At 38.5% G+C, this 24,088-nt stretch overlaps 1 protein-coding gene across 8 annotated transcripts in view; it reads left to right on the top strand.

Moving 5' to 3' along the window:
• Positions 1-24,088, top strand: part of Pdlim5 (PDZ and LIM domain 5) — a 158,466-nt gene that overhangs the window by 117,564 nt on the left and 16,814 nt on the right. For all 8 annotated transcript variants that reach the window (XM_076933316.1, XM_076933315.1, XM_076933314.1 and 5 more), the window contains one exon: positions 20,976-21,150. In XM_076933316.1, coding sequence (XP_076789431.1) covers positions 20,976-21,150 — 175 coding nt within the window. The remainder of the gene's footprint in view (positions 1-20,975; positions 21,151-24,088) is intronic.

Here is a 24,088-nt window from a genome sequence, read left to right as displayed (position 1 = left end):
TTATCTGCTATCTTGTGTCTGATGATCTCCAGTATCCTCAAGCCACTTGAAGTGCTTGCTGTGTCCTGGTAACATTTCAACTGCAGTATGCCTGGGAATGTGAGTTCCTGCTCTGGGGAATAGCGTATGCTCTCTAATCATCAGCAGATTATGACCCTTGGACCACACTCCTCCTCCTCACAGTAACCAATACCAGCAGGCTCTCCGATAGAGAATGTGTCAGCCTGTTCTCTCCTTTGCCATAGGAGCTATTGCTTCAGTTTAGGCCCTCATCAGTGTGTTGTTGATTATTTCATGTCATAGTGGTGTTTGTTACATCCTATTGATTCTGTGCAGAGGCTCCAAGGACAGTTGTTCCTCAATATGCATGGAAGACTGACTCAAGGCTCAAGATGCACAAATCCCTTATTGAAAATGATGTAATATTTGTGTTCTCTGGTGGCGTCTTGTTTGTCATTTATTGGGCATATTTTCTAAATAGCCAGATGTCCTGTTCAGCAGGACATTAAACAGAGGTCCAGGGAGATGACCTAAGGGGGAGAGGGGGTAAGCAGGCAAAGATGCAAAGAAACACAGCTTGTCTATAGGCTGATCAAACCGTAATTTTTACTTTTTCACACAGGGGTTAAATACACAAAAGGGCAGGAGCATAGGTGTTCAGGGGGAATATAGATATCTTCTAGAACAGTGTGTCAGCTGGGTGAAGATTCAGGGGACAGGACACTATGACTCTGCCTATGATTCACTTGTCCTAATCTAAGTTGGTACTATCTACCAAGGTCACCTATCTACAGGGTCTATGACTACTCAGGCTTCTACCAAAGCTGCTTGTTTACAATAGCTTCTAGCCATCTGTTTCAGTGTTTTTCCACAGAGACCCGAGACTTTGTGTTAGCAGGCTGATTTAGGCCTATGGCTGATTTTAGGCCTTCAGGCATAAGCAAAGCTGCCCCTGACATCTCCTGCTTTCTCCAAGTATGAAAGGACCATGGCAATTTTAATCGTGCAAAGGCGGGGATAGAGGCCTGACCTCCAGTAATTAAAGGTGACCTTGTAATGGCTCCGGTCCTCCTGTCATTGTTCAGTGAGGCATGAGAGCCATACCCATCCCGATGTCTTTTTCCTGGAGAGGGGATATTTTTGACATCAACCCCTATGCAGTCAGACTTGTCCCTCAGGGAACCCAGAAAGATATTTTTAATTTGTATATTCCCTTGCAGTGCTTAGCCTCGCAGCCTAAGCAAGAATTTAGATTGCCAGTCAGAGGGGGTTCTGGGTGGCCCCTCTCTGCTTGGTCTAGGAGCGGGAGTCCTCTCTTTTAGGTTGAGCAGAGATTTGTTTTGGAAACACCCTGGATAGAGTAACAACCTCGTCTTGAGTCTCATGGTCCTCCGTAGCTAACTTATGATAATGTACCTGAATAGGTTTTGCTACCAAATTATCTATCTGTTGTTTCACAAATTTAGTAAGCCTATTTAAGGCCCAGGGACCAAAGGAAATAAGCAGAAGTAACCCAATTAATGGTCCCAAAATTGTAGGAAGTAGGGTTGACTACCATAGAGAGGTTAAAAACCAATTCTTGTACCAGTTCTCTCTCTCCTCTCTCTCTCTCTCTCTCTCTCTCTGTCTTTTTTCAAGGCTTTCTCTGACCTTTTTCATGCTCTCTTTAACCATCCCTGTTTTGTCTATGTAAAAGCAACATTCTTCTTTAAGGGCTGTACATAGTCTAGAGCTGTACACAATCTTTTTCATTGTGAAAGAGTAAATGAAGTCCAATAAAGTCCTTTGCATCTTTTGGAGATCAATTCAGACAGCAAAACGAGGGATTTCTTCAGATTAGTGATGTCAGTCTCTAGATGTTTGATGTCCTTTTCACTGGCCCGTTGAAGGTCTAAATAGTGTAAGTCTGGAGGCCAGCATCAGGATTAGAACATCCAACAGCAAACACCACAGTTGATTCATTTTTACCTGGAAAGGAAAAAGAAGGAACATCTCAGGGAGATTTCTCTTCCCTGGATGTTAATTGTTATTCATCTTATTTATAATTGGGCCTTGTTTTGTGGAGGTATCTATTTATTTCATTAATCTTTTTGGCAGCCATTTAGCTGTGCCTTCTTTGGTATCAAACAGGCATATCAATCCTCTGCCCCATATGAGAACTGGGTCTGGGCCATTCCATTTAAAGGTGTAACTTTCACATAATTGTGGCATAGTTTTTCTTGGTCTCAGTATGCCAAAGGCAATCAGCAGCAGGTTTGCCACGAGCATCCAGATTTAGAAGATTGAGAATGAACGATGGAGAGTATTTCTGGGAGACTCCTTTTGGGGGTGTAACTCCCCCTCTTTTGTATTAAAAGCCATTTTTTTTTTTTAGAGTTCTTAGTAAAACCATGGTAAAAGTGCCAGTAGCCGCTTCTCACACACTCAGAGAGTCATGAAGACACTATTTTAAAGTTCCACAATATCTGTTTTACAATACCTTGTCCTTGAGAATTACAAGGAATTTCAGTAACATGGGTAATACCCAATTGTGAACAACACATCTCAAATGTCTGACTGCAACAGTCAGTTTTGTTTATTTTAATTTGATATGGAACACCAAGAATAAAAAGATAATATAGGCAATAACTAATTATACTTTTGATTGTTTTTCTTGTTAAAGTAATTGTAACTAGAAAGCCTGAAAAGGTGTTAAATCACATATATATTTTCTAAAATAAAAAATGAGTAACATATACGTACCATAATTGATTAAATATAAGTCCTCAAGTATTAACACCATTATCAAAAATTGAGGACACTAAAAGCAAAATTTTTTAACTTGACTTATATATATACTCTCTGAAAATATCAAATTGTTGTCTCAAGCTATTATTGTTAAACATCCTATTCAGAAAGTCCTTATGTCTGTGTCTTTAGTGTACTCCCTGCTTTTTCAGTTAACCAAGAGCAGTATCCACAATTTCACGCACAAGACTAACTCTAGATTGGTCCATCCATCTCTATTCCATACATGTTTCAAAAGAGGCACAGGAAGCCCCACTGGGAAGCTGCCACCGTTTAGCAGGTTGCCAGGGATGCGCACACTATTTTTGTCAGTGGTGTAGCCACTAATTAAGTTGACCAAAATCCAGTGGGTAATCCCCCATCCGTGCTCATGCATACCATTCTTAAGACCCAGTGGGTCCCCAAAGCACATGGACAGCCTCGCTTGCTTTAAACTGTCCGAAGGTTACCTACCTACTTAATATAATGTAAGTGATAGGTAAATGTTGCTATGTTGTATTGCTGAGTAGGTATGATGTGAAATAGAAGTTTGTAGGCGGTTAGTACACACTTATTTTTCCCCTCAAATACTTTTTTCTCCAATATAGAAACTTCAGAATGGAGGGCTGGCTGTGTCTGTGTTTTGAGGGAAAGAAGATAGGGCATTATATATACTATAAACCTCTTTAAAAGAATTAGACTGCTATCTTATTTCTAAATCAAAATGTTCACACTGGCCTCTGACACTTGTGTGCCATTGCCATAGCAAGATCTTTTTCTTTGGGAGGAAAATTAAAATAAAGCATAGCCGTACTGAGTTATTTCCATTTACTTCAAGCCCTTCTATTGTGACAGGGACTCACTCTAGTAATCTTGCATGTGCATTTAATACCAAAGGAATTTTTAAGAAAAAAATGGCTTTGATGTAATTGGAATGTGACAGGACAGTGTCTTATAAGATAAAAAGCACTTAATTCCTAAGGTCAAAGCTGAAGTGGTGACAGAAAATATAGCTGGTGATTAGGTAATTCAGAAACTCCTAATAAAATATTCTCTAAGTAAAATAATTCCCGGGGAAAACACTACATTAAAACTACCACAAGAGGGTGATAGAGTCCTTTCTTCTCTGAGTCTTAAGAGAATAATCAAATCAGGTAAGCAGCAAGTATGCTCATGACCCATATGCTTAGTATTTAAAACATGATTTTTTTGTAGACACTATAGATAATTTAATATGAGAAATATAACCTGGTAATATACATATCATAAAACGGTATTGTCAAACAAAAATATTTTTCTGATGTGAAATTGTAATTCAATTGCATCATGACCCTTTACTCAAAATAGAAAATACTTTTGAGACAATGCTATTACCTTTAGTCTGAGGACCTAAAAATGAACATTTAATACTTTCTTACTGGACAGATGCTAGTTAATTTACATTATTTTGTAGAATTAAAAAGAATCTTTAATTCCCAGGCTCTTATGTTTCTATTATACTGTACCTGGAAATACATCATTTCTGAGAAATTCCTAATGAAGATTTGAAAGTCCTTTGGAATTAGGGCATGGCTGGTGGGTTCTTGATTGTTTCACAGTTCACCTGTGAAAGCAGCAGTGCAGGTCAAGGGGCAGCAAAACCTGACTGTGCAGGTCACTGGGCCACCGTGACTCACACGGCAGGAAAGCCAGGGGCATGGCTGCTGCCCCACTAAGAGCTTCACGCTTGTTTTTCTGGTTAGTTAGCTTTGCTTTAGTATCCACAAGGAAAGAAAACCAGACTTGATCTAAGTATTTTAAAATAACTCCAATAGTTATCTGGGAGCGAATGAGCAAGTTCCAGTCTGTGATCAACTTAGTTGGTTCTGAAGTCAGGGTAATAGCTTGGAGATAGCGTTTATTTAGCTTTGTTTTGTTAAGACATATTTGTAAATCTTTATGGGGTACATTCTGATAATTTGGCACATATATACATTGTTTGATGATGGAATCAGTAGTAAGTGCTTCCATTTCTTCAAAAACAAAAACGTATTTTATTGTGTTAGAACTCTGGACTCTTGCATGTAGCCAGCATGCCCCCAAATGAAATAGAATGGTGCAGAGTGGTGCAGAGTATTTCAGAGTATTTTGATGCGCTATTTAAAAATGCTGTGAGAACTGTCATTTTATAAACATGTTTCATGATATACCTACATAAGAAAATGTGGGAATGTTCAAAGGCTAGCACACACAGATACGCTTTGGATCAGAAGGTGAGGAAGTATGTGCTGTGTAGTGTAGAAAATACTATAAAAGACTTGACTTTAAAAATATATATTATACTTCCCGTAATTGAATTAGTAATGTATTTTTAAATGAAAGGCTAAAAGGCTCAAAAAAAAACCTTACCAAAAAGGTTGAAATTATAAGACCTTCTAGTGTATTCTAAGCCTGTCCTTCACTTCTGTAAATCTCCTGAAGTTCTGCTTTTATTAGATATTTCCCTTGCAGTGTTGTAGAGCTTGTATATAGTATACAATATATCATATAGGATATAGTTGTATATAGTATTCTGGCACCTTTCAGAGTATAGTGGTGCTAGACTAGATGACAACCAGGAATTGAGTGTGCATGTAGCAGCATTAGAGTTCAAACTGGACTGTGTTTTTCTATATATTCATATAATTGAATGTATACCTCATCACCACTGCCACTTCATTTCGTCATTAAACACTTGCCAGCTGGTCACAAAAAGATAACTATTTTGAGATGCAAAATGTTTAAAATTCATAGACTAGATGAAAATTGTAAGATAGAAAAGTAGTGAGACAGCTAACTATTGAATTGATCAAGGGGTTCCCAATGGAGGAGTTAGAGAGAAGGAGCTGAAGGAGCTGAAAAGGTTTGAGGAGAGCAACAATATCAACCAACCAGAGCTCCCAGGGTCTAAACCACCAGCCTGGGAGCACATAGGGAGGGACCCGTGGCTCCAGCTGTATATGTAGGAGAGGATGGCCTTGTTGGGCATAGATGGGAGAGGAGATCCAAGGTCGTCCAGCCTTCATGGGACCAAGTGTGAGGAGTGTGGGGGAATTCGAGGGCAGGGAGGTGGGAGTAGGGGAGTGGGTGGGGGCATATCCTCATAAAAGCAGGAGGAGGGGGGATGGGATAGGGGGTTCCTGGGTGGGTGGGGGGAAAGGGGTAAGGAGATAACATCTGAAATATAAATAAAATATTAAAAAAAAGAAAGTAGTGAGAATTCAAGTTGAGTTTTGAACAAGTCAGCAGTACTGCTGCCGACTTCCCTCATGCCTGTGTAACATAACTGTCACAACATGGGATGACCATTTTAGAAACAGTGACTTGATCTAGGGAGGCACATAAAAATGGAATTTTTCTTGTTATTTGTCAGAATTGGGATTTTTTTAAAACCAATATTAAATTCACTTTTGTTTGTTTGAAGAGCTGAGGATGAATCCCTGGTCATCATCCATACCAGGCGTCCGCCGAACCACTGAGCGCCATTCATTATACCAGGCATGCGCTGAACCACTGAGCTCCAGTCTCCATACCGGGCATGCGCTGTACCACTGAGCGCCATTCATTATACCAGGCATGCGCTGTACCACTGAGTGCCATTCTCCATACCAGGCATGCGCTGAACCACTGAGCGCCATTCATTATACCAGGCATGCGCTGAACCTCTGAGTGCCATTCATTATACCAGGCATGCGCTGAACCACTGAGCGCCATTCATTATACCAGGCATGCGCTGAACCACTGAGCTCCATTCTACAGCCTCACTATTTATATATCTATTAAATTTTTATTTATCTAAAATTTTATATTATAGGCTTCATATTATGTATAAATAATAAGTGGCTAGGTGAATATTTTTAAACCTTTATAAATTTAATAGTAATGGTTTAAAATATATATTTGTTTTTGTAGGTGACCTAATTTGCTATGTAATGGTTTTTCTACATTCCTAATAAGTTATGAATACCAGATTAGGTAAACTTAACTCACTAGATACAAATACGTGTATAAAAATATTACTGTCTTATCAAATATAGTAAAGCATATTTTTCATGAAGGCACAGAGGGCCATTTTGTGTTGGAATACATCAATTAGCTTAATCAAACACAAAATGCAAATGATGAATTTGCTGGAATAGAAGCAGTGTCTTACTGCGTCAGGCTCCATTGTTCATTGAATCAGCAGTGTGGTGGGGGTGGCTCTGGTGTATATAATGTGTACCCCACTGGGTATAAGTTCTACAGGGCTACCCTTTTCAGTTTTATGTTTCCAGTTTTTCAAGAAGGGTCTTGTTGTATGGCTCTGACAAACATCAAACTGGTGCTCCTTCTGCCTCCACCTCCCCAGCAGCTATCATTATTAGTTTGTATCACTGTGCCCACTCTGAGGCTAACCTTTTGAGTCTACAATTTCTTAATTAAAATAAGGATCTTAAAGAACCCCTGTAGCGCTGTTGTAAACGTATGCTCTGGCATATTGACGTGCTTAGAAGATTGAACAGGAAGGGTTCAGATTTCACCCTTTGTCACTGTCATCACAGTACCAAGAACTTATACTGGTTGGTGCCAGCAAATTGGATGTGACAGAACTTCCCTGTGTACAGGTAGTGTGGCTTCTTACCGGGGCCTTCAGTGAGTTTCCTCCTCACCTGCACTATCTTCTGCAGCCTCATTTTGTAAGCTTGCTTCATGTTTCTAGTTCAGTCCTGCAGAAGTTGCTAACATTCTTTATTCACACAACTCCATGCCTTATCCAGGCTGCTCTTGTGTGAAGTCCTTGGCCTGCCCTTCATACTGTAAGTTCTCTCGTCGAACACCTTTATCACCTGCTTAGTATGGTTTCATTGAGCCTCTGGCTGGGCATTCATTCTTTCTCCATGGTCTGTACAACTGTGGCAATGTCTTTACCATAGAACTTGTTATGTTCATTTTAACTGTTTTTATAGACCTTGAAGGGTGTGGCCAAGGTTTACCGTACCAATCTTTGCTCTAGAGCACTGCCTGGTATGTGCTAGTTTCTTTGGTAAATGTTAGTGAGTGAGTCTATAGATCAAAAGCCTTATTTTGAAGCCTTTTATGAAATTTGGGGGACACAACTTTCGTTTGTTGTCATGTTGTTCAGTCTTTTTGAGCTTCAGATTTCTTTAAGTGTTACTGAACAAAGGTGAAAGCAGTGTCTGACAAAGCAGCTCTTTACAAACCCCAGAGCGCTAAGGACAAGGCCATGCTGCTAGTCTTGTGAAGCATCAAATTAAGAGGTAAAGGAGGTGAATGTAACCAATACTGTAATTACTTGCTGCCCTCTAAATCCAGTAATTCAAAATATTAGCAATTCTGTAACCATGGCCCGATTTTCTTTCTCTAAAAAAATAAGGAAATCATTGTAACCAAGGGACCAAACAGTGGAGCGCTGGGAATATTAGCGATGTGGGCTCATCTTACTTTGGATAGTAAATCTGAGCACAAGGCACCAGTATACTGCATAGAAATCAGCAGCAGATGTACACAGAAAAGCTAACTCCGATTACAGGGCCCAGGGCTCTGTATCAGCAGAAAGGGAGCAGAAGACACTTAAATAAAGAGTACAACCTGGAGGTGAAAAATATATTTGCTTATGGTGGAGTTTTCTTTCGTTCAGGAATGAGATTTTAATGTTTATGCACATATACGAACCAAAAAAAAATGCCTCAAGAGTTTGATTTCTTAAAGGAAGTGCAAGTTGTTTGGGATGTTTTAGTGACAAGAGAGAAAGTAGGATGAATGGATTAGTGGGGGCCTGGCTAGTGAGTGCTTAGAGCATATCATAGTGTGGGCTTGTTTTGAAAAGATAGATACCTTTCCCCAAATTTCTTTTTCCCAATCATTGAACAGTATATGAATGAATATCCAATTGGCATTTTCGGTAGGTAAAAGAGCCATTAAAAGTTAAATATTTTGATGTTTTATGGGTTTTAGGGTTTCTATTGCTGTGCAAAACACCATGAGGAAAGCAACTTAGAGGAAAGTGTTTCTTCACCTTACACTTCTATATGATAGCATCATTGAAGGAAGTCAGGACAGGAACTCAAGCAGGGCAGAAACCTGGCGGCAGGAGCTGATGCAGAGGCCATGGAGGGGTGCTGCTTACTGGCTTGCTTCACATGCCTCAGTCAGCTTGTTTGCTTATAGAGCCCAGGATCTCCAGCCCAGGATCCCCAGCACCTACAATGTGCTGACCCCTCCCCACCACCACCTCCCAAGAATCACTAATTAAGAAAATGTCCTATAGGCCTGCCTATAGCGCATTCTTATGGAGGCATTTTCTTAACATGTTCCGTCCTCTCAGATGACGTTAGCTTGTGTTAAGTTGACATCAAACCGTCCAGCCCATTTTCTTTCACTGTAATGTTAGATTTGTTGCATCTCTTCAGTTAGCTGTTTTCATTAGCAGTTCTTATTATATGAGGAAGCGTATCCTGCATGTTTTCTTCAATTGTGTGTACACTGTCAGCTGGCAGTGGCAAGAGATGAATGAGTTTTTTTTTTAAATGTTTTATTATTAAATGCTTCCATGCAAGTATAGCTATTCTGAATAAAACAAAGGTGTCTACCTGATAATACGGTGACATAATCAAACACAGTAAGTGTGTGCCATTTAGTATTTAGCATACCTAACTTCTGATACTGATATTGAAGAAACAGCGGTTTCCATACTAGTTTAGGCAGAGCCTTGCTCTATAGCCTTTGTTGGCCTCAAACTCACTGTATGGCTCTTCTCCTGGTGCTGAGATTATAGACAGGGGCCCATACACCCAACATTCCTTTTCCAACATTCCTGCTAAGTCATTCTTCTCTTTATAAAAATCAGGCGACGTACAATTTTTATTAATCATTTGATTTTTTTTTCCTTTTTTGGTATTTATATTATATAATATAAGAGTGCTCAGTTAGGAATATTTTAGGGAATAGTACATTTGATGGAGTCAGAGGTAAAGGAAAGTGACAAACTGTAGTTTACAAAGTACTTAGTTGACTATAAGTGCCTCTTATACTCTTTGTTGAAAGAGAAATTATCATCCCTACCTGAATAGAGAAAGAAGCTGCCTAGAAAAGACATAACTGCATCACCTGACAGTAGCATGCTAGAAACTGTTCATTAGCAGTAATCATTTTAATGGCATTTCAGCTTTAAAAATATCTCTATCAAGACTACACTTTAAGTCATTACAATTAAGTTGACTATCAACTTACTAACAGGTTAACAGGCTCTGAGAAAAGTAAAAGGAGCTTTCCAGTTTATAGTACCATGAACCATTACTTTGACCCTAGATAGCACATTTCCTGTATGGCAGGATGGCATTAGTGATTACATCAGGAGGCCCAGATCTCAAAGGGATGGCATAGAGAGAGGATTCTTGTTGAGGATAGAGAGAATTAAACTATGTATCTGGCAGCTGCTAAATCGGTTTTGAGTGGCATATTGTTTGCATCTGATCTTCACGTTTGAAATTCAGATCATTTAGCTACGATTTTAATTCACCCCTTTATTGTATGATTCCTGAGCATGCCTTTATTGTGTGGGGTACAGTTCTGAAGTAAAATACAGCCTTTTGCTTTATTATGAGTAGACAGAACTGGGGAGAGATCTGATATGTTATTTTTCTTTCCAAGAAACTCATTTATTTGTGAGATTTGATTAGATCCAAGACTGAATGATGTTCATCTCAGTTGTAAGTGGATATAAATTCTATCTTTATTTGAAGGCTAAAGTAGATAGGGGTGAGAAAGGAAATCACTGATACTACAACCACCCCAAATTTCATTGTGGGCTTTGTGCTGCGCTAATAAATCGAGGTAACTAGATTTGCCCAGCTTAGATGGATGGATTTATTGGTTCTATTTTTAAATTTTTGTATGAGTAAGTAAATTGCTACCAGTTGCATATATTTCATCTCTTCTAATAATATTTTATTGCCATCTGGTCCCTGCGTTTTTCCATCAGTAAATAGTTCACTCACTACAAAGGCCTGAGTGGAGCTGCTCACTGTCCAGATTGGGATGTGGTGCAGAGAATATGCGTGCAGTCTTCATATAGCAAATCCATTCCCATTTTAAATCATGGTTCTTCGGGAAAAAATAGAGTGACACCCTTAACTATCCACTTTCTTTTCTTGCGGATGTTTTCCGTGGGAGCTTTCTTTGGGTGTTGGAGTCTGTTTAGTGTTGCGGGGCACATCTGTAGAAGCCCTCTGTTCTTCCACTTGTCATCTCTGGCTGGCATACTCAACCTTGTTATCAGAGAAGTATCTAGTCTGTTATAAATGCTTTTTTTTTTTAAAGAGTTACTACTCTTATTTCACACATTTGCGTCAGATGTCTTTGGTCACACCTGGCCTACCTGCTATCAATTTTTTTTTTAAATAAAGTTTTATTGAAGCATGGCTGTGCTCATTTCTTTATGCATCACCCATGCCTATTTTCAGGCTTCAGTGACATATTTAAATATTTGCTGTCTTAGTTGAAGTTTTATTGCTGCTAAGAGACACCATGACTCTGACAACTCCTAAGAAGGAAAACATTTAATTGGAGGATACTTAGAGTTCAGTGGTTTAGTCCATTGTCATCATGGCAGAAACCATGGTGACAGGTAGCCATGATGCTAGAGAAGGAGTTGAAAGTTCTGTGTCCAGCCAGATTAGTTGGCAGCAGGAAGAAAGAGTGAGCCACTGGTCCTGGCTTGAGCTTCTGAAACCTCAAAGCCCACCATAGTGACTCACCTACTCTAACAAACCCACACCTTGTAAGAGTGCAACTCCCTATGACCCAATAGGGCTCTATTTGCATTCAAATCACATTTTCAAAAGAAGCAAAAAATCATACAAAAAATTCATGGTTCCTTACAGGAAAACCCAAACTTTAGATTCAAACTGTATTAACAAGAAAGATGTTATGCTTCCTAATTCTGCACAGTAGATGCAAACTTTACTGGGGAGCTGGAAGCACCCTTTGTTGTAGCATTAATCCTGTTCCACATGTGATTACTTAATTTGCTTCTCTGTATCCAAGTGATGTTTGGAAGCAGGTGCTTATCCCTGGATATATCTTTCAAGTAGAGTAAAGAATGAGTCTAGTCTCTAAGGAGTGGTTTAATAACTAAATGCTTTGTTAATCAGATGAACTCTCATGTTGAGTTTGACCCCTGGTGTTTATGAGACATTTTGGGCACATTCTGTAATGTAGTTATATTTTCTTTACACTGCTTCATTTTCTTTCTTCACATTTGGTGGTAGATTGGGAAGCTGGGCACAAGTGATGATGTTTCTAATGTTGCAGCTTAGAAAACAGAATTATTTAACATAATAAAATCTTGCATTTTTTCTTTCTATGTGAGTCTTTGTCTGCCTAATGAGGATTCTATTTATGCGGGTACTTTGAGTCCTATTTATCTTCCTCCCTTTTCTCTGAGATTAGGCTGTTGTTTGCTTGTTTTTGTTAAGAAGATGGTAAACAAGTTATTTTTATTACATTTTGAAAAATTATGAAATAATGTATATAATTACATGCTTCATGCAAATAGAATGCAAATTACAATTATTTTTATAGTCATATAGTCCAGTCTGTTCCCAAACTCACTTTGTAGCTAAAGTTGATCTTGAACTCATGACCCTCCTGTCTCAACATCTCAATAGTAGAATTGTATGAGAGAGCCATCATACCTAGATAGAAATTTAATATCCATTTTTGTATGCATGTTGTATGTATGTACATGTTTTTATGTGTTGAGGATGGAGGTCAGTGTCATGTCTTCCTCAGTTGCTGTCCATTCTTAGTCATGGTTCTCTAGAGGAACAGAGCGTATATAATGAATATATGAAATATGAGACTTATTAGAATGGCTTACAGGCTGTGGTCCTGTAGTTCATTGATGGCTGTCTACCAACTGAAGGTCCAAAAATCCAATAGTTGTTCAGTCCATAAGACTAGATATCTCAGCTGGTCTTCAGTACAGTCGATGCCAAAATACTGAAGAAGTAGGCCCTAATGTCCATAAAGGAGTGTACTTACAAGAGTACGGACAAGCAAACAAAGAGAAAGAGCTTCCTTCTTCTATGTCTACTAATTTTAATATTTAAAATTAAATCTGGTGTGGCCCAGATTAATGATGGATCATCTCACATCTAAGGATCTGGATTAAAAGTGAGTCTTCCCATTTCAAATTATTTAATCAAGAAAAAGATTGCTCACAAGTATCCCAGCCTCTTGGGTTTTAGTTAATTCCAAATGTAGTCGAGTCTAGATAATCGTCACAGTTAATTTCAACTGGCTAGCTTTAAAGATTCTCTTTACTTCACCATGCCTGAGATTGTACATGCTTGTCACCATGCTCGACTTTTATGTGGGTACTGGGGATCCAAGCTCCAGTCCTCATGCCTGCATGGCCAGCATTTTACAACTGAGCTGCCTTCCCCAGCCTGTGGATAAGGCTAGCAATCCTTTTCAATATTCCTGAGATTATAAGGTACACCTCAGTTTTGCCTTTTAAGATGTGTGTTTGGGCAAGACAGCTAAGCAGTTACAGGTGCCTGCCATCAACCTTGCTGAGCCTCAGTTGATACATAGAACCCTCAGGATGGAGGGAGAGGACTGACTCCTGCCTAGCGTACTCTGACCTCTTAGCGTGTGCTGTGGCGCACACAAACATGCAGACACATGCTAAATACATTTCTTAGATTTTCGAAAATAAATATTTTGTTTGAGACTTTTGTTTCTTTTGCTTTTTATTCTTTTTTTTTAATTTTTTTATGAATAATGCTGGCATCCCACAATAAAAACATGACTTTACTTCCCACTATATGTCACACATAACAGTAATGAAATTATTCAGAAACACTGTACATGTTATGATAAATTATTTGCTGACTTTAATTAATCATAGTAAAACCCCATGTGTTACCATCTTGTGTTTTTTATCTGTTATATAATTGCAACTATGTCACAAAGAAAATTTTTCTGTAAGCTTAATAGAGAGAAGTCTATGAGAGTCTTAATAGAGAGTACAAGTCTGTGTACTGAGTAATATTTGGTAACATGCATTATAAAAAAAATTAAGAGAATGGCGCTTAATCCAAGTTCCTATATTCACTTTAATTAAGACTTTGTAGATCCAGTTTAATCTGAGTTCTTACCGTTGAAAGGACGGCTGCTAATGGAAGAGGCTGCCCTGGTGAGGTGGCAGCGACATTTGATACTTAGCCTTAGATGCACCTGTTCCAGTTCTTCATGGCGGACATGCCAGCATTCCCCACTGCTTACATAGATGATAAGAGTTTAATCTGTCCAATTTTGCTTTTAATCATTGAATTAAGCAAGTCCTTGATGCCACTTAATAAAAATTGCACAAACCTCAGAGTGTCCTCTGATCTTAGATCGTGGCTTAACTCTTTCCATTTTTGTTGCATATAATTTCACGCCTGGATTATGAACAGTAGACTGTTGTTTATGCTTTCAACATAAGGAGCTTGATAGAAAATGCACAGACCCTGTTTTCTCTTGGCCACCATCTGTTTAAGATGATTGGGAAGGGGCAGAGAAGAAACTGTCCACTGGCCACAGTACTGTGCACGCGTGTGGCCATACTGCTACTCGATTTAGTGTGTGGAAAACTTCTACCATACCTTCAAGAACATACTCGACTGCTGAATTACAGTTCAAAAGTGTCACTTTGATATGGACCAGTTTATTTATACAAGCCCTAGATTAGCTTAGCATTTCAAATAGGAACACTCCTTGCGATTCAAACAGTTGTTTTTCACATCATAAACTCATATATGACTTCTGAAAGCCGAGTTGGAGCAGTGAACACTTGTCTTTTATCTTTCTGGTAACATTCATATTCATTAACATTTAAAATATCAGCTCATTCTTCTGACAATGAAAGTAAAGTATTATCTGATTTTCACAAGGAATTAGAATTTTTATGGTTATTTCTAGGTTAATTTCCATAATTTTCTTTGTTGCTTATTTATTCAAAAATATATAAACACATACTCCTTTTGGTTTTCAAAACATAAGAAATTCAACCTTACATACATATGCTTTATTTGAAGAATTTTTGTACCTATTAAAGACTAAAGAATAGATAGCCATGTTTAAATAAAGAAAGGCATATCACTGTGGAAAGTAAAATAGCCTATTAAAGTATATGAAGGTCTTAATATAATCTAAGCTTTTAAAGGCACTAGGGCAAGTCTGTTCTTTTTGGAATGATGGTTTTACAAGCAAAAAGGAAAAAAAAAAACCAATGCTTTCATACATTTTCCCTGAATTATTCAACTATGCCCATGTTCTAGTTTGATCTCTGTTGTTGTGATAAAGCACTCTGACCAGAAACAGTCTGCGGAGGGAAGGGTGTATTTGGCTTAGACTTCCAGACCACAGTCCATCATTGAAGGTGTTAGGGGAGGAACTAAAACAGAAACCACGGGCAAAGGCTGCTTGCTGGCTTGTTCTCTTGCTTTCTCTGTGGTTCATGCTCTGCCAGCATCCTTGTACAGCTCAGTCCCACCTGCCTAGGGATGGTGCCACCTACAGTGTGCAGGTTCCTTCCACATCAGTCAGCAATCAAGACTGCTTCACAGACATGCCACAGGCCAACTTGATCTAGGCAGTCCCTCAGTTGAGATGCCTTCAGATGACTCTGGGGTGGGTCACATTGATAGCTCAAGCAATTAGGGCAGCTTAGTATGGAAATTAAAAATTAAAATAGAAGTTAATCATCTTGATTATGATCAGAAGGTTAGTATTCCCAGATTTCTCTCATGCTTGAGGATCACATTTGCCTTCCCATTTTAGTGATTCAAAGCAGTCCCTGACAAAGAACATGGCATATAACTGGTTTATAATATGTGTTTGAATGAATGAATACATGGAGACAAAGACTTCAGAATTGAATGTCATTTAAGGACCCAGATTTTCCACCTATTCCTTTATTGGCTTCTGTGATATATAATGTCTATCTTTTTTAAATTAATTTTTTATTGTATATTTTATTTACATTTCAGATGTTATCCCCTTTCCCATCCCCCCCACCCAGAATCCCCCATCCCATTTCCCCTCCTCCTGCTTCTATGAGGATGTGCCCCCACCCCCCCCCACCCACTCCCACCTCCCCAGCCTCTGATTCTCCACACTGGGGCATCCAGCCTTCACAGGACCAAGGACTTCCTCTCCCACCTATGCCTGACAAGGCCATTAGCACTGTTTGCTCACTATCCAAGGAGCACCTTTTTTTCCCACTTCCTTAACTGATCTTTGATGGGACCCATCTTGCGTAGATCCGGTGCTGGTAACTGCAGCTGTGAATTCCTGATTGCAGATGTCTATGTGGAGTCTCGAGGTCGGCATTTCAGAGCCTTTCACTGTATGCCCCAGCTCTTATCTACTTCCACAAAGCTTCCCAAGCCTTGGAGTCTTTCCCATGTGAATGTGTAGTTAGGCTGAGTCCTCAACTGTCACGTATTCTCAGCTTGTTGGGCATCCACAAGTCTCTACATTTCACTTCCAATCCACTGTAATGGGAGGTTTCTCTGATTAAAGCTAAGGAATTTTAGTTTATAGGTACAAACATATCTATTTGGAAGGCAGTTTGATAACTATGTCAATGTATTTATTTCACTCGGGGAAAAAATCTCCAGCTGCTCATTAGACAGGTTTGTAGTACCAGGCATGGGTCCTCTCTGGAGCAGGCCTCAGATCCAATCAGAGGGCAGTTGCACACCAACAACAGTCATGATATTACTACACAGGTTTCAGTCCATTGTCCTTTTTGGCTTGTTAATCTGTAATGAAGTCTCATCATGACAGGAGTGTGTGGCAGAGGTCACCTCATAGCCCATATCAAGAGTTCATGTTGGGGTGTAAACTCCTACTGGGCCCTACCTTATAAAAGTGTCTACCACCATCTCCTAGCACCTTGGATGGGGACACAAAACCATGTCACCTGTACTTCTCAGAAACATTTTATATCTGAACTGTATTGCACTGTAAACAAAATCAGTTATTTGCTGGTCTGTGAGGTTTTTTTTTAAACTTTATGAAGGCATAAATTGTTTTTATTCATAGTGGTAAAGCGAAGCTCATAGCTTGATGCTGAGTAGTTTAGAAAGCAGTTGCTTAACTTCATGTCCATGGCAGCCACTGTCCTTTCCTGACTGTGTTTCTCATCTGTTAAGTGGTAGCAATAACATTGTAATGATGCAACGGTTCTCTTCTTCTTTATTTCCTTTCATTTTTAAACAACAAAAAAAAGCCATACCTTTGATTTGAGCCTTTGAATATGTGGTTTTGTAGATGTATGTGTGCTTTTGTGTGTGTGTGTGTGTGGGTGTGCACATGTGAGCAAGAGCTCATGTGGCAAGAAGTGGAGAGAGACAACAGATTTGATACATCATCATGACAAATACTCTTAAAACTAGTAACTCAACTGTAAGTCATTCTGTATATTTTGCTTGATTAATTTAACAATATTTGCTCAGGCATCTAACATACTGATAAAACTATTTAATACATGTTTAAATTATTTGGTGTTGATCTCTGTAAACACTAAATGTTGAAAAGCAAATGGAATGACTGGGTATGGACGTGTGTTATTATAACCCTTGAAAACTCAATATTAGTTAATGAATGGGACATTCCCACGGTTTATTGAATAATGGCTAATGGCTTTGAATTTCTAGAGAGCTTTGTGGTGCTGAAATATGTTTATTACAAAAGGAAAACATTTCAAACAAAGTTCTAGTCGGGTAGAGATCATCCACAAAAGAATCCAAGTTTAATGAAAATTGTTCTGGATTAAGGTTGAAGAAGAAATCTAATCTAAAGTGGGGCTCACTTCCCACTGTACTGACTCATGACAGTTTTTGTGGCTTAAATTTCTACATTGTGAAATGGGGGTGACTCTGTGTTCTTATGTGATTGTTTTACTAGAAAGAAAAGGGGAAAAATACATTATTAAGTGCTATCATTAAGCGCTTATTGTCATCAAGATAGACAGCTTTTACACCGGGTTCAATGTATTTGAAGCATCTAGTCCTCATGGATGAGGACTTTTCTGAGATGCTGCAGTAACTATCATGGAAACTGAACTCATTGATTCATTCACCCAGTGCCTCATTTTCTTATGCCTCATCTTGCCAAGTGGCTAGAGCCATAGGATGGTACTTAGTTATTCAAATGTTAGCCGTTCCTGTACTAAAGAAGAGTGAGATTCATCACAAAGCAATAGTATTTGATCCATATCGTAAGTAACCATGTCTTATGACTGCTCAGGGCTCAGTTGTTACCAGGCCTGCATAGCTCTGTCTGCTAGCACACAGCAACAAACAAGTGTGAGAATTTCCTTCACACCCGAGGTGGTACATAAAACTAACAGGAAGCAGTAGCACTTAGAGCCTTCTTATTTTTATTTAAGATACAGCCACATGTTTTGTGATTAAAAATGATTTTTATATAAATAAGTTAGTTTCTCATGTACCTTCTTGAGGCCTGAGCCAGATGGGTTATGTCCTATTCTACAGTGACTGCTTAAGGATTTTTGTACTCATTCACTGCTTAGAAATGTCCGGATGACTCAGTACTTTAGGGCTTATGCATAGATAATGTGATATGGTAGATGAAAGGGTTTTATTCTCTTTGAGGTCTGATTTCCAGATTTTCCAATTAGTAACTTTCACATTTGAAACCCTAACCCTAATCCACATTTAAGAAATGGCTTTCTGCATAGTCTGAGGGCAGAGACAACAAAGTGAACTGATCTTCTTTTTCATGTTTGCTTAAATGCCTTTCACTTTCTAGTCGTAAGGTATAGTTCTCCAGTGGCAAAAAAGAGTACATATGTTGTACCCATTTTAAGAATTAATTGACTTGGAAAAGAAAAGATATTAATAGGAGCTGGATAAATAGTATGTAAATTATCCAGGCAGGATGCTGTAGATGTTAAAAGAGAGGAAACACTTCTCCTGTAGTGGTCAGTGGAGACGTTGGAGAAGAAAGCAAAACTTGAATGATCCTTGCAGAATAGGGCAAGGGTAAGTAAGTAACACTTACTGGATATTTCGTTGGCTGAAGTTCACAGAGGTGAGGGTCCATTATGATTTTCTCAAAGGACCCTGAACAAAGTCTATATGTGTATGTACCCACTGCATGTGCCCACAAGAAATGGGAAAAGAGGAGAAATCCCAGATGCAATCTGGGATAGTGATGAAACTTGTCCTAAAAGTCAAACGATAGGGTAAGGTGTGGATAAGAAAGGAGGGGTTGACTGAAGAACACTTGTGAAGTAGTTGCTGGAGTCTGAACATGAAGTATTAGGGACATGGGAGGCAGACTGCCATCCATGGCTGCCTGCATGGGAGAATTTAAAAAGAGAGGTTCTTGGGGAACCCTTTAGTGTGTCCAAGAAGAGACCTATTTACATGCTTCAAATGTAGACTTCTAGACTGAGCATGGAAAGTGCTTTCCAGTACTTCAGGAGATAGCAAACCCGTGCATAGAAACTGCAGAGCTATGGTAGGATTATGTTCTGAGAGTAAACGAAGTACCAAGGGAGAAGTTATGCCAAATATATATGGCACTAATGTCCTTTCGCATTTGTTTAAGATACTATGTAAACTAAGGAACATGGAAATGCATTCGCAACCCGGTTCCTTGGTGTTTGAAAGCTGCATTTCATAGAGTGAGCACCACCCACAGCACCATACAAGGGCAGGGATTCTGGGTCTGTAATTGCAAATCTTTGCAAACATATTTTATTCTAATAAACTATCCTGGTAGCTATATAATTAATTGTATACAGTTCTAATCACACCTTTAATGGATGTTGTCTACTTGGGTGGCCATAGAAGAGTATATGTATCATATGCTATTGATTTGTGTTATATGTGTATGTTTTCATTTAAATTGTTCCCTTTAAACCATTTAAATGTGTATCTTTTCTATTCCATTAGGTTTTAATTGTTTAAAACCTAATGGTTAAGAGAAGCCTTCCGCTGGTTTCAGACCCATTTATGTTTACTCACCAATGTATTGATTGATTTATTCATTTCAGAGATTGTATTTGTCAGAGCATAGGACTAAGAGTTCTTGGGAACATGCTATGTTGAAGAAGAAAATACACAGAAGTATTAGTGGAGTACTTAAGACATTCATGGAAAATTATGGGAACATAGACATACATTTGATCTCTGTTATGTGAAAGGAACCATGGTAGATGTGGGTCAGGGAGAAGGTTTTAAATAGTTCACTGAGGAGTTGCGTCTTAAATCGTGGTAGTTGCTGTGCATACAAAGGTTAGGGTAGAGGAATGGCATTGCTTGGGGCAAAGGCAGCCTGTGCATAGGAGATCATGTGCACAAGAAAAAATGAGGCTGTGTGGTATTGCATTAAGTGAAAGCAAAGAGGTGAAAAACGGCATTGACCAGGAGGTGACTGGACAGACTCATGCACAGTGCAGAGACATGAGCTGCATTCACTGATGAGAGCAAGGAAACTTCTGAACCACTGTACAGAGTCTGGTATGCCAGCATTTCAGTCTTCAGTGATCACTGGGGAATGAATATGAGGGAGAGGAGACGTTTTGGCAGCTAGTACAAAACAAACAAACAAACAAACAAAAAACCATTCAGGACCTCAATAGGAAGAAGCATTGTGGGAATGGAGGCAAATCTGTGGAAACCTGACCCTGTTCTTCCCTGCTCTGGAAGGATCAGGGAAGATGCTGGATAACTAGCTGACATGCCTGGTATCTGATGACATCATCTTCTTGGAAAATACAAGCTGGGAGACAGTAGAGCAAGCTCTTTGTCTTCAGCACACTGATGTTTCCTACATGCCTGTGATATATTTGGAACTAAGTTAATTAATGAAAGTGAGCAGAGACAATGGGATGGAGAGAAATATATCACCTATGACAGTCACCTAAGCATATCTCCTTGTGAAAGTAAGAAAGGAGTGGATGCACGTCATTGTTGTCACTCATATTGTGGCCAATCCCTGGTTTATTCTCTGTTCACTTGTTTAACTACCACCTAGTGTTTGAGCCGTAATGTTGCCATAGTGTTAGTGGGTAAATGAATAAGTTAACCAGTGATTTTGTTATTAGGAAAGGTTCATATTTGGCTTTTTCTCATTCTGGTTCTCTGGCATTTAATTCCTAGCACCTTCTACTGGAAGAATTTTAAACAGTGCAAGTTCTACAGGTACAGGGGCACCTGTGAACCCAGCTGTTGGGCCACCCCAGCCAGGCGACCAAGACACACTTGTACAAAGAGCTGAGCACATTCCAGCGGGCAAGCGAACTCCCATGTGTGCCCACTGCAACCAAGTCATCAGGTCAGTCAGATCGTTTTAAAGTTTTCTTCAAAGTACTTTATACTAATGTGGACCTTTTTAATCTTCTGTAACATGTAAACTTTTATTAGCAAAAAAATACTCTTGCTACAACTCCGTATAATAGGATTACCATGCATAACCATATTATTTTGATTAAAAGTAATCCTGGACTTTCTAAAATATTGATTGTCAGTTAATTCATTTCTACCAGATCTAGAAAAATAATCATTAATGTAGTAGCCCTTTAGAAATATTAAAATTGTGAGACTAGAAGGGACCCTTAGATCATTTATCTCAATGTTATTATTTTAAAAATTATACAAATGAGGGCTTTCATTTACTTGGAAAAAATAACTTGTAACATAAAAGAAAGAACTTTGAGTCCTGGAGAAAAGATTAGATTTTAAGCACTCAAGCCATAAAAGTAGACTTTTTTTATCTGTTCATAAGCACCTTAAGTATTAGAATGCATCTTTCAACCATTTTCTTCGAAATCTATTTTATTGTCTTTTAAATTCCCCAAAGGGAAAATGCCCAGAGAATCTTTAAGCGTATTGTACTACAGCTTATTAAAGCTCAGAATCCTTCTGAGTGGCTTTTAAAATGTTATGAGGTGTGCATGTGAGTGCTGGTTGCAGACATCTCACCAGAAAGACCTTTGTTGGCAGTAAAAGTAGTTGCTTGCAATTCTTATACTGTCTTCATTTTAAACTGGCCTGTTTTGAAACAGTTGAAACAATGGGGTCTATAAAGGCAAATAAGCTACGACTAGCATTTCCTTTTTTCTGTTGCATTAATATTATCTAGCATATTTCTAGACCATTATTAATAAGGAAGGTAGAGTGAGCCCATGCTTTAGACACCAAGTATAAATAAATACTGTTCTTAACCTATCAGTAATTGGATACCACGTATTGAACAGAATATACAATGCAAGATAAATGTAGCTTAGCATTTTTATTTTAAAGGTAGTTCATTTGTGACCATTTAAGAATGTAGAAAAACATAAACCAAAAGCTCAAATTTATACAGTCCTACCACCCAAGTTACCCACTGCTACTTTTCTAGTTTATAATTCTTGGGTGAAGGCAAGGGGACAAAGGGTTAATACAGGGTTTTACTTTAGCCTAGAACTCATTATGCAATCTAGACTGGCCTCAAACTCACTGTGATCCTTCTGCCTCAGACTCCGAAGAACTGGTATTCTACTTGTGAACCATCTTGCCCAGCCTAGTTCAGACTTTTAAAACATTCACATAAAAAACAAATATTGTCTTATACACACGGAATAGATTTTTAATCGTTATTTTTCTTGTAAATTGTAATTATATCTTCTTCATAAGAATATGGCTGCCTAAACATTATTTGATCAATGACAACACCAATAGACATGTTAACACAGAAGAGGGAAATTTCACAAGGCCCTACCCTAGACAAAGAATTATAGCCGACTAATTACTGCTAAAGAAGGGAGAATTAGTCTTTAGGGATGAGCCCCTAATTAATTATCCAATACCAAGTGTTAAGCCCTGAAATCATGTACATATAAGCAGCCATATTTATATATGTCCATATATAAATGGAGTTAGCATGATGTGTGCACATGTGTGCTTGTGTGTGTGTGTTGCATGCATGCATGCGTGTGTGTGTGTGTGTGTGTGTGTGTGTGTGTGAAGCAAGAGGAAACAGGACGTATGAGGAGTTAGAGTTAGGTAAGAGATATGGGTAAATGATGTGTTTTAATTAATTTTCTTGTAAAAAGAATTATCCAGTAACCATGTTGGTAGCTGTAGTGATTACTAAGAAAAGGGCCAGAGCGATAGAAGCCTCTGAAGTATAGAGCAGCGTAAACTGAGCAGAAGGCTTTGAGTAAGTGCTCAGTCAACTGTGGTGTGACTCAGTTCAGTCAACGCTTTTGATTTGTTAGCTATTTTTCTACAAGTACTTCCATAGGGCTATATTTTACATAAATAATTACTATAAAATCTAATGTAGCAATGCTTTATTGTAGCTAGTAAAATACTACTTTAATTATATACTACTTATATTTGTTAAATCTTTTGATTTAACATTAATAAATAAACTTAAATAAATATTAATTAATAATGACTGGTAACATGGTTTCTGTAAGTTATTGTATCGTGGTTCCCCGTACTTGGTGCTAACTGATACTGTATTAGTGTCAAAGCATGTGTATTGCTAATTCATGTTGATTATCAACTTTGGTACTCTCCTATAATTACAACCTTTAGTTGATTTTCCTTGAAAATAAGAAGCTCAAAGTCGAAGCAACGTGCACCATTTCTCCTTGCCTTATTTCCAGATTTAACGGTAGACTGAGATGCTTCGATGTACAGACTTTCTGCTTTATGGAATAAATACGTACTCAGCTAAGGAGATGAATGGCTGTCACTAACTGTCCCCTCATCTGTTGAATTTCATATTCTTTTGTATTATGCAGCTCCTATTATCGCTGAAGCATTATGGCTTTATTTACTAAGGAACTTAGCAGGAATGAGGATTAGCTCATGTCAAGATCATGTAACAATAATTAGCATAACACATTTGCCTGGTGCTCAAGTTCTACAGCAGCTTGCATGCCCTGCAGTCGGCTCAGAGCCCTGGTCAAAGCATAAATCCAGTTCTTGCCCTCGGTGACAGTATTACTTACCAAAGCAAGAAGGTGTTAGATCAAGTGACATTATCTGGGACACCTGTTTTTAAAATGAGCTGCAGTTGTGAGCAGTCTACTTTCAACAGAATATTATACTCTGGCAAACAGAAATGTAAAGTTGAATTTATGTTGTTAGTTTTCCATTAGTTATATTTTAGAAGAGTGGGTTATTTTCAGGAAGTGTAAAAGATGGGATGTTACTAACTAAAGTGATTGTCCTTATAGGGCATAGTTGCCCAGACTTTATTGATGATTTCATTTTGT

Source organism: Arvicanthis niloticus, chromosome 4, assembly GCF_011762505.2.
Source record: "Arvicanthis niloticus isolate mArvNil1 chromosome 4, mArvNil1.pat.X, whole genome shotgun sequence".
NCBI classification, from domain to species: Eukaryota; Metazoa; Chordata; class Mammalia; order Rodentia; family Muridae; genus Arvicanthis; species Arvicanthis niloticus.
Note: the sequence above shows the minus strand (reverse complement) of the source record. Positions and strands in the feature narration are given on the sequence as shown.